Here is a 13879-nt window from a genome sequence, read left to right on the forward strand (position 1 = left end):
CTAAGTAAAATAATCATGGAGACATCCACTTGAAATACAGCTTAAATGATTACTCACTTTCTCTTCAGTGATAATTTTCTACAGCAAAAGGATCAAATAATCTTGAGTTTTTCCTTCTGCTACCTTCAGTAATACTGCTGTTGTAAGAGAACTTATGGTAATTGACCCTGTTCACAGTCTGGTAATAGGCACTGTCACGTCCTTCTCTTACCCACTTGTGCCAGCTACTGGTCACTACTGTTTCCTTACACAGTTTTTTCCCTAACTGCTCTGTCCAGTGAGCTTCCCTTTCACAGTCCTTAAATAATTTTCCTTTTTCTTTGCTGGGGATGTGAGGAAGAGGCAGCAGGAGGAGGGCAAATGTTTGTTTAAAAAATAACCCAAACAAAAGAAAACACAACGTCTTGCCTTTTATCACAACAATTTCATTCTGCTTCAATTTCTCCTTTCTTTGCTGTCTGAGCCACTTGAAAGGTTCTGGCCGTAATTTCTAAATAGACACAACGCAACATTGCACCGTAAGAAATGTGTATGCTCACAAATAATTGTGCGTGTTTATTTTTGGATGTATTTTATGTTGGAGGGAGACACACCCACCTTGTGCTTAAAAGGAAACACTAGGGGAATTCAAATTCCTTTAGCCTGCTCCTCCCCTTATTGTTCAGTGCTTCCTTGTACTGACAAGGACCGCTTCCTCTCCTTACCCACCTTCCTTCAGGCAGCCCTGCACAGCTCTGTTCCTGACATGAAACATGAAATTGCATTACATTAGACTCCTCCCGTCCAAGTTTCTAAGCAGTCAACAGTAGTCTAGCAGCTCACCTGGAATAGTTCTCTTGGAATAGCAATCAACCCATCCAGCCTTCACTGTTCAAGTGTTTCTTTGAAACAATACACATTTTGTAGTGCATATTACCAGAAATACTGCAACTACCCACTTTCAAATGTTTTCAAAATTAGGATTTCAAATTTAGCCTAAAATTTAATTAAGGCTTATAAAGGACCATAACTACAAAACACCACCACTGAGGACTAATTAAACACAGTTTTCACATTTGCCTGGACATATGTAGATATGTCCCAGGGCCATAGTCTTTGCTAGTGGCTCCACAGTGCAGATACTGGTTCCAGCCTTGACTGGTGCTGCAATCTGGTTCAGGCTTCTTTTAAGAAGCTGAAAGTAGGTTTTAGGGCCAATTAAATTTTGTGGATAATGTTTCCTTCATGCTTTTGGCATTAATTTAACTCAGACATATGATAAAATGGGAAAGGCACTGAGGACAGAGGGCAGAAATGCATTGTTCCAGGATTTGCAGAGCTTTTGTGTGGAAGTGACAGGGCAGACGAAGGGACAATATTGCAACAGTGGGATGGGACTGCACTGAATCCAGAATCCTGGTAGAAACCAAGACTTGTCTGCCACTGCTTCTGCCCAGGAAGAAAGCATTGAGATCCACAGATGGAAAATGTCTGAGAAACAGGAGGTAGACAGAGAATTTCCAGACAAGGACATCAGAAAGTCTTATTCAGCTCTGATTAGGAGCTTTGTAATTTCACAAAGCTATATCAGAATGAAGTTGGCACTCATTTTTGGAAGGTTTTGGTCTAAAGTAAGGAATAGGTGGACTATACACCTTAGTACCACTGTATTTTAATCTTGTAATTAATTGTTCATTTAAAAAATGAAGCCTTTATTTCCAGTTAGTGCTGCCTTGCTTCTATCTCCAGCTGTATCTCCAGTATTTATTATTGTTTTTTCCATTAAGGCATCCCATTTATTATTGTTTTTCTCATATCATTAATTGTGCAACATTTGATGCAGGAATAGTTCTCTTTGCTTTACAGCATATATTTCACACTACTGGAGAAAAGTCTGAGATTCCAAAAATTACATAAGAAGTGAGAAGATCTGCATGGGAGTCACTTGAAATGGAAAAGGTATATTTAGACTAGGATTTTCAAATGGTGTAGAAGTGCAAATCTTCCTATCAAATGGGATTTCAGTCCAGATTCAGGTACCAGTTTGACTTGAACAGGTGTTAGATACTTACATAGCTTTTGAGAATTTGGACTTCAGGAACTTGAAATACGAGGTCCTAGTCAAAATCATCAGGCTCCTAAACATCTCAGACATTTACAAAAATGGTATCTCATGTTTTTCCTAAGTCTGATACTTTTGAGAAACATCCATTCTCTCTTATTAGTATACGTTCTTGTGATCTAAGGTACTCTATATATAGCAAGAGAGCTCCACAGTGTGAAGACAGACCTATAGTCAGTAGTAACTGTCCCAACAATTCCCATTGGAATTTTATCATCTTGAAAGTCATGACTACAGTATTAACAGCTGGGCTGTCAAAGCACATCCCACCCTGCAGAACTAAAATGCTGCTATGTACAGTTACAGGAATACATCCTCTATGATTAGATCAATGCATTATGACTCTAGGATATCAGGTCAATGCCTTACAAATTTCTGCTACTTATGTAGCTTTACTGCAGTCATCTGTAAATATAATACAACAGCATAATATCCCACAGTGAAACACTGTTGGAGAAGGGGAAAAAATCAAAAGGCAATTAAATCAGGAAGAGGTATGTTTCAACATCAAAAACATCTTGATCCTAAAAATTCCCCTATGTTTTCACTGTCTCTAGCAAACTGTACATATAAGTCATGCTGGTGGGCTCATGAAAAACCACATGTATATGACAAATAATCTTGGTTCTAAACTACTACCACATATTAATTTTTAATGTAATTGTACATGTTTGCAATGTTGCCAGTTTGGCTGTTTTCACAAGAGTAACTTAACACTGAGGCAGACAAGGTATTGTTTCATATCTTGCTTCCTAGGAGCCAAAGAAGATGGTTAAATTCTCTGTCAAGTCAGCATCTTTTCCTACACCACTTTCAGCAGCAGCTGAAAGAATATCCAGTCTGCTTGTATCCCTGAACAATCTGGAGTCTAATGTCTGTACATTTTTCCTATGGGCAGTATCATTTCAGCACCTGGCAAAAAGAATTACTGTAGGCTGGAAGGTCCTGTATATGAGGCTGGTCTGGTCTCTTGTCTGTGGCCTTGGGTAGATTGCTTCATCTTTCTTTTCATATCATTTCTGCATCTCTGAAGATAATCCATGTCTCCCTTCCTGTTCTCTGTCATTGTTTTAACTTCTATGGGATCATGGCTGCCATATATGCCTGCCTATATGACTCTACTTACTGGTACTATGCATTACTTCAATAAAAAGATAGCTAATGCTGGAGCCCAATTGAATCAGGTAATAAATATCCCTCTCCTTCAGATTCAGTAGGAAGCTCTGCTTTGCACTGATGGGGAAGACATTCCTTGCATTGTGCAAAACAAAGGCTGAGAAGGGATATGAGCACTCTATAAATACAACCTGGAGGTAAACAGCAGAAGAGGAAAAGAACTATTTTTAAGCAAAAGGACAATGTAATCACAGGAATAAATGGTGTTGAATCTGGTCGGGAAACCAGGAATAGCAGGAGAGCTACCTGAAAATTTTTGTTTTGGATATAATCGGAGGAATGAATAAAAGCAGTAGTAAAAATGGGTGCCGCTTTTGATAATGAAGGCAGTCCCATCCAGAAAAATAAAAACTGCTAATAAAGTTTAAATCTTTACAGATAGATACATCTGATATTCCTTACCCTGCAATTTCACTGACAACTGGGGTAGATTAGAGCTGGTCTGTTTTAAATAATGGAGAGATGTAGGAAAAGAGGTAGGAGCATCATTGCTAAAGGTATTTTTGGCTGGCTTAATTTTCAAATGGATTTGTCCCCTGGGAGGGACAGAATCTAGTCCAAACCAGGATCAGAAAATAGAATGGAAATATCACTATATTTTAAGGAAGTGTCTCACTCCCTACTCCAAGAGGAAAGAGAACCTTTTTCCTTTTAACTCAAAGGAATGGCATACACACTGATACAACAATGTAGTCCTGGGTTTCACCTAAAAGAGGTCTTCCAAGCCTATGTTCCAGTGCTTTGGCAAACAATAATTCACAGTTTCCCAACACAGAACAGTTGTAGGGCAAAGTATCTAGCAGTAAAATCTCTGGGCTTCAGGATGTACCCATAATTGCAAGTGAGGTGCCCAGCAATATACACCTGGAGCAAGGAAACACAACAGAAAATTTTAGGGCTAACAAAAAAGAGCTGTTGCTCCTCCTCTTTCATTCTAGAAGCAGCTTTAAATGTTTCTAAATAACTCCAGTTAGCAATAATTGTTTTCTGCATTGTAATGTTTTTCATACACATGCCTCACCCCTGAAAATCAGAAAGTCTTGGTGAACAGTTAAAGTTTGACCCAGCTTTCCAGTGCCTTCTTTTTTATGCTTTAACTGTTGAATGTCTTGTTCTCTTATTCTGTCTCTTTCACCTTCCCAATTTCCATCAAGGAAAAATTTTGAAAAGTTAACAAAAAGAAGAAGGAAGGGTTTGGATTTGCCTTAGAGAGCAAATTCGGCAAAAAACATTACTTTCCCCAAAAAATATACTATTGGGAAAAAAAGCACAGCAAATTCCATTGTAACTTCGTGAACGGTTGAGTGTATCCGAGGGAGTAGCGGGCGCACTGCAGCCGTGTCCCCTAGCAAGAGAAGCCCTGCCGGTCTGCCAGCCTGGCTGCCTCCGGGAACACCTAACCTCGCCCGCCCGTGATCCCTCTTCGGCTGGGCAAGCAGCGGGACACTCACAGCCTCGGGGAGCCACTGAGCACCTGCTCGGTGGCGGGGCAAAGGAGGGCCGGCCCTGGGCGGAGGGTGTCCAGGGGAGAGGTGCCAGCCCCAGCGGCACGGCTCAGAATCTGCCGACCCCGAAGGAGGGATGCGCGGAAGAAGGGTAATGCGAGCGCCGGAGGAGCTCTGCCCGGGGCAGGGGGTGCCACCCTGACGATGGGATGTGCCGGCCCGAGGGAAGGAGGGTGCCAGAGGAAGGAAGCCCGCCCTGCGTTTGCCGGCCCCGGGGAAAAGATGTTCAGAAGCAGAGACCCTTCCCGACGGGCCCGCGCACTTACCGGCGTTGTTCATCTTCCACCCCAACTTCGCTCGCCGGCTGTTTCGGGCGCTCAGCGCATGGCCCCGGGGCCCCGCCGCCCTCGCCCCTCGAGGCCGCGCCCGGCCCTACTGCCCCTGCGGGGGCACGGGAGCACAGCGGGACGGGCCGGACGCGGACGGCGGGCTGGGCGGGCGGCGGTGCCGGCCGGGGGCGGTCAGTGCCGCGCGCCTCCGCCCTGCCCCGCGCGCGGCACGTTGGGGGGCGGTGGCGGCGCCGGAGCCCCGCACGGCCGGCGGCGCGCGGGGCCGGACCGGGCGGGGCAGGACCGACTGCGTGCAGGCAGCGCCCGCAGCGGCGGGAGTCCGCGGATCCCCACAGAGAGCGGAGGACACGGATGCGGCACGGATGCCGAAGCGCGCGGGGTCCTTCGACCTCCTTTTCGCGCCCCCCCTTCGTGTCCCCACTCCCTTTTCACCGCCCTTGCTCTCTCTTTGCGCTCTACTTGGTCCCCGTCACCCCTTTCTCTATCCCCTCTCCCGCCTTCTTTCATCCTTCCATATTGCCTTCATCCCCCCCCCCCCCTCCTTCCATCATTTTCCCCCTCGTCATCCTTTTCCTCCTGCCCATTCTTCCTTTCTCTCCATAATTTCCCCCCTTCCATTCATCCTCCTCAATCTGTTAATTCACATACACGCACCCGCTCCATTCCCCCGAGGAGCAAGACCGCCCGAGCACAGGATCCTCCAGGGAACGAGGCTCGGAGAGGCCCCCGCCCCGCCCCGGGCGTCTTTCCCTAACCGGTAGCATCCCTGCAGAGACGACAGCACCTGCTGCTGGAAGCGGGATCTGAGTGCAGAGGAGCCAGGCACGGTCCCTCGCATACAAACCACGCTTGCTCAGAGCAGTTTCAGGCGGCTGCGGACTGCTGTCTGCAGCCCTCTCCCATAAGCCAGCATCTAGCTCAACGAGGTTAATGCAGGCACCTAGTTTTGGGGCTGGTAGCAGCACTAACACCCAAAGAAAATGGGATCGCCCCCTTCCTCTGAATGGAGGCATAATATAGCCTTGCTACGTTTCCCAGTGGGGCTGGTATTGCTCACACAAGTAAGCACAACTTGGCAGATTTCCCTCCCCTGGCAAAGAAATCCCCGGAGGGCTGAGCTGACCTCAAGATTTGCTTCCCTAGTCGGGGAGGGACCTTTCCTTCCCATAGCAGGAAGGTTGTTTGCAGCAAGCCGAGTCCTGCAGGCCAGCAGGCTGGGTATGGGAAGTAGCACATTGTACCTGCCCCATGTCCGAGTGGGGGTGCGAAGCTGTCAGTTCTTTGACATTTTGAATCCACCGGGAATCATGACAATTGCTAACACCATTCAGAAAAACAGAATTTTAAATTACATTTTGTTTTTGCAAAGGAACTAATAACCAACATCATCCTGGCAGGTGCTCTGTAGTATAGGCAAAGCTCATTTCCTTGACCTTTCAGTGTGGTATTGTTGTGGCTGATGGGATGTAGGGTGCCTTGCACTGTAGTGCACAGGTCTCTCAAGACAGAAAGCAAACAGTGAGGGAAATGTGAATTAAACTCCTCTTTCTGTGAACTTGAATGTCTCCCACTGAGAATGTTATTCAGGAATGCTGGATTGTGGTTCCCTAGAGGACCCTGGTTGTGTCACTATGGCTCTGTGCATGCTTTGGAAATCCTGTATGGTTTTGGAAATAAATTCACAGTAGCAACTCTTTCATTACTACTCTGACTGACATAAAGGCCTATATGTTCCCTCATAACACAAGGTGTCTGGTCTGTGCCCTGGTGCAGGGAACAAAATGGGTTTCCCTGGTCCACCTGTGACCTGCAGTCATACAGCCTTCTCCCATCTTCATGTATTGGTCCCTTGATTTTATTCTTGCCACCTGCAGCCTTGATGTCTGTGCCAAGCAACATAAATAACATGTCAATAGAAAGCAGCATATGAAATATCTTCAAGAACACAGATTTAAGATCCTGCAAAAGGTGGGGAAAAGTTAATGGGACACAATGGAAAAGAATGCACAATTTTAAAAAATCAAGCACAGAACAAGTGGTTTGGGAATATATTCCTTCAATATGTTTTCCAGGAGAATAAATTTTGGTAAAACATCTGCAAAAAAACTTAACAGTGGAGAAAGGGGCAGCAGTGTCATGGGTTATGTTTTGACTAGCTCCTCTCCCTACCCCCCACCATGGAGCTGCCGGCCCCTCCCCCGGGCTGTTTTATCTAGCCGGGTGTTTTTCGGCTTTTGGGGCTTTTTGCCGCTGCTTCTGCTGCTGCTTCTGCTGCTGCTGCTTGCCGCTGCTTCTGCTGCCCCCCTGCCCCCCTTCCCTCCGCTGCTTCAGCTGCTTTTCCCCCCCCCGGCTGCCTAAACTGCCCCTCTCCCTTCCCCCCCCCCATCCCTAAGATTTGCACCGGCTCCAGAGGAAACGGATCTGAACTTCGGAGACCACCTCTGGAAGTCTGCCAAAGAAGCTCTGCTGCCCTTCCCGGCGAAGATCTGCCGAGTTCATCTCAATCTGGGTCTGTGCTGGGAAGTGTTTCTTTTGTATTTTGTTAATAAAAAAAGTTTTTTCCACTTTCCCCTGAAGAAAATTCTTTCCGAGCTTGGTGAAGGAAGGAATTGTAAGGGGGGGAGGGGACCCCTTGGAGGTCTTTTTCCTAAAATTGTCCCAAACTTGGACAAGCAGGAAGGCAAGAAACATGGTTTCATAGAAGAACTGAGAATGTTGGCTGCAGAATTTGGGGGAGTTCCTAATAAACTGAAAAAATATAGTCTAGATGGCAAAGTTTGCTCATACCTAGATACTTAATGGAAGAGTGGTTAAATGTGTTACTATCAAAACAAAACCATTGTAAAAGAGATTTTGCAAATAGACTAGACGGTCTTGTAATTAATGTACTATTTCTACAGTGCTCTTTACACAAAAATTTTTGGTGTGCTGTAGGACAAAGAACCATGATTTTTCATAGGTTTTGGTCCAAACAATTGATTTGTGAAAAATTTCACTTTTTCTGTTTAAGTAGCTGAACACTTCAGCAGAACCCTATCCTTAACAACAAAAAGACAACTCCTGCTCCTAACGTCATGCCATTAGCTCAAAGCCTGGCTAAGGGGTGGGCATTGCCCAAGATTTACTTTTTTGTGACCTGACTCTGAAGAGGCCGAGTGCTTCTCGCAAGTTTCTGACTGCCTGTGCTCAAATCTGCTTCCTAAAGTGAAGGGCAGGGCACCAGGTTACCTCCACAGTTTCTGACACCTTTCTTTTGCCAGATCTGATTGGTTTGAACTTTGAACTGATTTGTGGTTATTAAAAATGTAACCAATGCACTGCTACAAGATATTATACTCTTTGCCAAGGAATGTGTTCTTGAGCAGTTCATATGAATTTTGGGCTCTAATAACTCCTGCACGGGCAATTAGACTACAATTTGGGTTCAATGGGGAAAACCCCCAAAAATCTGTGCAACTAAAGTACACTTAGTAAGCAAAAGCCTGATATTCTTTTTATTATTAGCCTAAAAGACAATCCAGGGTGTAATTTCCTGTGCTGAAGTTATGAAAAGCTGTGAGGATTTTGTAGATAAAGCAAATAAGAACCATTAGAAAACTGCTTGAAATTTGTCTGTTTACTCTATAATCCTCTTAAAAAACAATGAGGAATGATCTGTATTACAAATGGAAGAATGGGAAGGTGAATGCATGTGAACATGTTCAGGAGATACTTAAGGATCAAATCAAATTTCTGCAGCCAGAAGAGAAATATCTGCTTTTGCAAGCATATCCTGCAATTAAGGTTTTAAAGGGTGGAGTCCAAACCACATAAGACGTTCCTTGAAGCAAGCAGAGTTCAGAACAGAAAAATCATTTTCCCCTGGGAGAACCCATGCCTTAACTGATGAGAGGTGAAATCAACACATCTAATTTCTTAAGTCATCTATTGCAATAAATGAAGCATACATTTAAAAGATAATTTTGACTAATTTTTAATAATGAGAGATCTTTTATCAAATGATTATATGACATAATAAGGATTAATATAACGCAACTATCCATTTGACAAATTTTATTAATTCAAAGCTCAGATGAATGAGTTCTAGGCCTATAGGTCCCCATTCAGCAGATGTTTTAAGTACATGTTTAAATGTAAGGAAGTGCATATAATCTGTTTTAAGGAGGGTTACTCCATATACCTAACTGCCCTGTTAGAGCTATCTAGTATGCTGGAATCTTATTTTTTTATCATTGTAATGTAAGCTAGTGCTCTTTTTGTCATTTTAATGGATCTCTATAGAGTCTGTCTATCATAGTATGCTATCTATGCATCATGATTGTTATTTTTAAGCCTCTTTATGTTATTCCATAAACGTGTTTTCCAAGACGAAGTCTGCTTCTTTATAAGCAGTCTTTCAGGGCATTGTCCATGAATTTTCATCCTCCTGTCCCTTTTTTTAGGGTTTATAGGTTTGGATTTCAGGATTTGGAGTTTCTTTTTCACTGTTTTGGTGACAGTGGCCTTACTAAAACAAATTTTCTGGCATTGAATTAAAAATACTGGGGGGAGGGAGGGGATGGATGTGTTTGATCTCAAAATGACATTGGGCTTCTCAGTTTCTAGTAGGTAGAATTTTGGAAACCAACATTGCTTTCTACATCTTCATATGTATATGCTCTCAGTTGCCTGAAAAAAAATTACCTATTTTCATATTATTTTTATATTGTCTGGTGCATTCTAGCTGGAAGTATGCTACCCAAGAAACCACAAGACAGAGAAAGTGGTGACTCTGGGTGACTTGGCAAACCCAAGGGTGTAAATCTATAGTACAGGATACATGGGGTAGCTAATACCCTGTGTTTCTCCCAGGTGTGCTTGGAACATCTGAAAGACTGAATGTGTAGGGGAAAATTTTTATATTGGCATGAATTAATGCTGATCAAGCCTATTTAATATTATTCTACAAAAGCATTTCTATTATTGCAGTAAAGTGGTGCTGCATGTTGCAAAAAGTGAAGTCATTTGCTAAAGCAGGATGAAAAGAAGTGTAGATGCTTTAATAACTGTGAGCATTCCTTGGTATGTCAGATAAATTTAAATGTAAAATATGGGTAGCTGTGATGAGCTGGGTGTAGCAATAGGCAAATATGGTAAATACTGGTAGGTAAACACTTTTCAGTTATTTATCTTTACTGTGATGTAGTAGCCCTGGAGGCAGATGCCATTGCTAACTGGTAATAAATTCCTGTTTCCATGGAACTTTATATCCTTCGGTGCCTGTCATGACAGACTGAGATGACAGGCATGTAATCTCTCAGACTTCTTTGTTTTCTTTTTCCTCTGTCTGCACAAAAGCCTGGCTGACATCAAGTCAGGCTCAGAGACGGAATAGTAGGGAGTGCTGCAGTGAGAGTCCTGACCAGCCAGCACTCCCCAGTGGCCCGGGGAGCCACAAGAGATGTGCTGTATTAGAATTGGAGTTTCATTGGCAAAATGTGTCTTAAATTTGTAGTTCTTCAGCACTCCAAATTTCTTCAGTGTACACTTAATACTCTCTTGAGAGCTCTTGGTGCAGAAGGAAGTTGAAGATAATATCTCAAAAATTGGTGAACATTTCTTTGAAGGACAGAAATTAAAACAAATGTTGCCATGTCCCTTGGAGAATGAGATTAAATCCTTCAGCCTGAAGGAGGCCACTGCCTGGCTATAATAGAAGTGTCTGAAAGCAAAGCTTGTTCTTGTCAAAATTTGACATTATCTGTTCATCTCAGCACAATTCGGTACAGTACTTCTTGGCATATAATAATATTTCTTTTCTATTTTTGAGCACCAATGTACCTTTTATGACAAACATTTTGCTGCCTTCATTCTACATTTGTGTTCTTCTTTATGTCAAAACTGATTGCAAAGGCTATGATGTCATAGCCTTGGCCCCTGATTTTACATCTTCATTTGGCAAGAGAATCCAAATGAAGAAAAAACATGAAGGGAGTGGAAAGGAAAAGAAGAATGGGAAAGTTATAGCTACATGATGAGTATTCTATACCAAACAAGCAGTTTGTTACTTTGCAGCATACCTTTTTTCACAGCACTATTTTGCAATAAAAGAGAAAGGATTAGTTACCAGTTATTAATGACTGACACCACAAATGTGCTGTTACCTAGTTTAGAGACCTCATTTCAGACTAGAGAAGATACTAGATTTTGAAAGATAGTTGATGTGTACAGACCCTAGCATGCTGTAAGAGAGGGAGCTACAAGGATAGTGGCATCAGTTAGTGGGAAACTAATCTGTGTTTTTATTCCTTACAAAAGAATACTATTACAAAATACTTCAAAAATACCTTTGACTCTCACTTGATCAAACGAACATCTGACTGCTTCACTCCCTATTTTCAGTAAAGGGCTCTTAGCAAGATCACCAGTCCTCTCAGGATGGAGATTTATGTGTTTCCATTCAGGTTCATGGTGCCATAAAGGTTCCTCTGGTGCATCAAGTTTATGAGCTTTTTACTGCCTAGTATAATTGTAAGAAAAGAATATTTGTAGCCAATAGTGCAAAATCTGAGAAACCCTGTATTTGGGTCTACTCATTTCTTACTGCCATGGAAATTTTCTTTGCTACTCAACTCACAGATATCTAATTCTCAATTGGCTCAGTTTTTGCCAATGTCTTACCCCGATATGACTTCATTTAATGTAACATTGCTTGGGCAAGGATGTGTCCAGTAACATGTCTATCTTTACTCAATGGCACGTGACACTTCTGCACTCCAAAGCACTTGGTGCCTTCATTTGGAAAATGTCAATACAGCTCTACTGGCAACAAACAGAGAAACAGTTGAAAGTACACTTTTATGGACTGGCTTACTGCAGTTACTTGCTTTCCCCAGACTTTCACACCCTCACAGATGCTGTCCATTACATAAAGCACAAGAGGAAATAGCATCACAAAGAATCAAATGGTGAGCAGGGAGCTGAAGGATGGCAGACAGGTGCTTCAGACACCATTCAAAATAACCCAGTGTAAGTGAGGAGCAATATCATTGAGGGTCAAATATTACGCAGGTGTAAAATTTATGTAAAATAAAAGTTGGTCACCAAGTCAAAAAGGCTGAGACTCGGCTTAAACAAACTCATCAGCACAGGGGATAGAGCTGAATTTTTTACTGACTGAAGTCAGTAAACACTCTTGCTGAATTTCATTTGGAAAAGTGGGGAAAGAAACCTCACCCAGCTGGAGAATTTTTTTCTGGTTTTCTGTATGTGATGGGACCACGCATTTGATGCCCCCCAATAAATGCAATGGCAGTGGGTCATCAGTGAGAGAAAAGATTACAGCAACGATGGTTGCTCTGAGCATTGTTTTGAACCACAACAATTAATTACACGCCTCATTTTATCATGGCTATGTCGGGAGTGCAATCTGTTGTATGAGAGCTACATATAGGGAGGAAGACAAACGCCCATTTCCTCTCAGTATTTGGATTTGTTTTGGTCTCACGCCAGTGAAAGACTCAGTCTGGGCACCTTCAACCGCAAATCCTCACTTTAACTGTGCAACCTACTTATCACTAGGACCTTTTCAGCTGTGGTAAACCTTGCCTGCATTGATTAGCACAGCCACTGACCCAGAGTGGGGCTGGCAGCTGCATTCTCCATTTCCTGCCCAGGCATCTGCTGCCTGATTGGAGGAAAGCAGTTCTTAAACCTTCTTCAAAACAGGAAACTTCTCTTCTCCCTGCTTCCTGAGATACAGGAACCGTCTCCGAAGCAACCTGTAGACAAAGACTCATATTAACTAGTGGGGTGCCATAACAGATATAGTGGGAGTTCATAATTCAAGTGATAACCTACCCTGAAAGCTTCAAAAGTGATTCCTTATGCATCACTGCTCGCACCTCTCTGTGCCTACATTACCTACATTAAACAGTGTGGATGTTAATCAGCAGGTGATAATCCTATCTATTGGCAGCATTTCTAAACACTTTTCATCTTCATGATTAAATATTGATCTTGTGCCACCAATCTCTGGAACATAAATTTGTAATATTGTCCCTCTGACTTTGCATTGGAGAGATGACTGAACATGGCAAAATTGCTACTTTCTCTTTTTAATTTTTTAATGACAGTACAGGTATCATTGGACTAAAAAATATTGATATCTCGTGCTTTGCTCATTGACTAGTTTCCCACTTATGATCAAGCCTCATTTAGAAGTCAGAATTTGAGCAAATCACTTGCAGTTTGAATGTTTGTAGTGCTGGAGAAAATTACATGTATGCTTGTAATTTGCAGTTTGCATCACTGAAGGCCTGTTACTAGCAGATCCAATGAAGTACAGCTGAAATTAGTATAAACTTCTGGAATTCTGCATTCTATATCAAAAATTTAACCCAAAGTTCTGATTTGGTGAGTACTTTTGAAAGAACCTGCAGTTCAGCTGTGTCTGATAGGGGGTTAAAGTGCACTTCAGAGTGTAAAAAGAAATGCAGTAGATGAAAATGATAAATAGTGAGAAATCTTTGTTCTTATTGTTGGGTTTGGACATAAATTCTACCTACATGATCTTCTTTCCACAGCAAATGCAAAGCCCCTGTCAGCATAAAACTGAGCAATTTGGATGTCTGAGTAATTTTTCCGGTGTTAGGCTTAAAGGAATAGAGCAGTAGGATAAAGCAACATTCAGAAGTCACTCTTTCCTTTGCATTCAGCTACTTTCTCACCAAATACTTCCTGACAGTAGAATGGAGAATCCCCTAAGACTCTCTGATTTCCTGTCAGCAAGATATGCTGTTGATCCTAGAGTGGTTGCCTTCGAAATG

At 42.7% G+C, this 13879-nt stretch overlaps 1 protein-coding gene across 1 annotated transcript in view; it reads right to left on the bottom strand.

The window, feature by feature from the left end:
• FGD5 (FYVE, RhoGEF and PH domain containing 5) overlaps positions 1 to 5220 on the bottom strand; it is a 71614-nt gene extending 66394 nt beyond the window's left edge. Inside the window, exon 1 of the mRNA XM_079316995.1 lies at positions 5049 to 5220. Coding sequence (XP_079173121.1) covers positions 5049 to 5061 — 13 coding nt within the window. The 5' untranslated portion in view covers positions 5062 to 5220. The remainder of the gene's footprint in view (positions 1 to 5048) is intronic.
• Positions 5221 to 13879: the final 8659 nt, after the last annotated feature.

Source organism: Erithacus rubecula, assembly GCF_903797595.1.
Source record: "Erithacus rubecula genome assembly, chromosome: 13".
Taxonomy (NCBI): Eukaryota; Metazoa; Chordata; class Aves; order Passeriformes; family Muscicapidae; genus Erithacus; species Erithacus rubecula.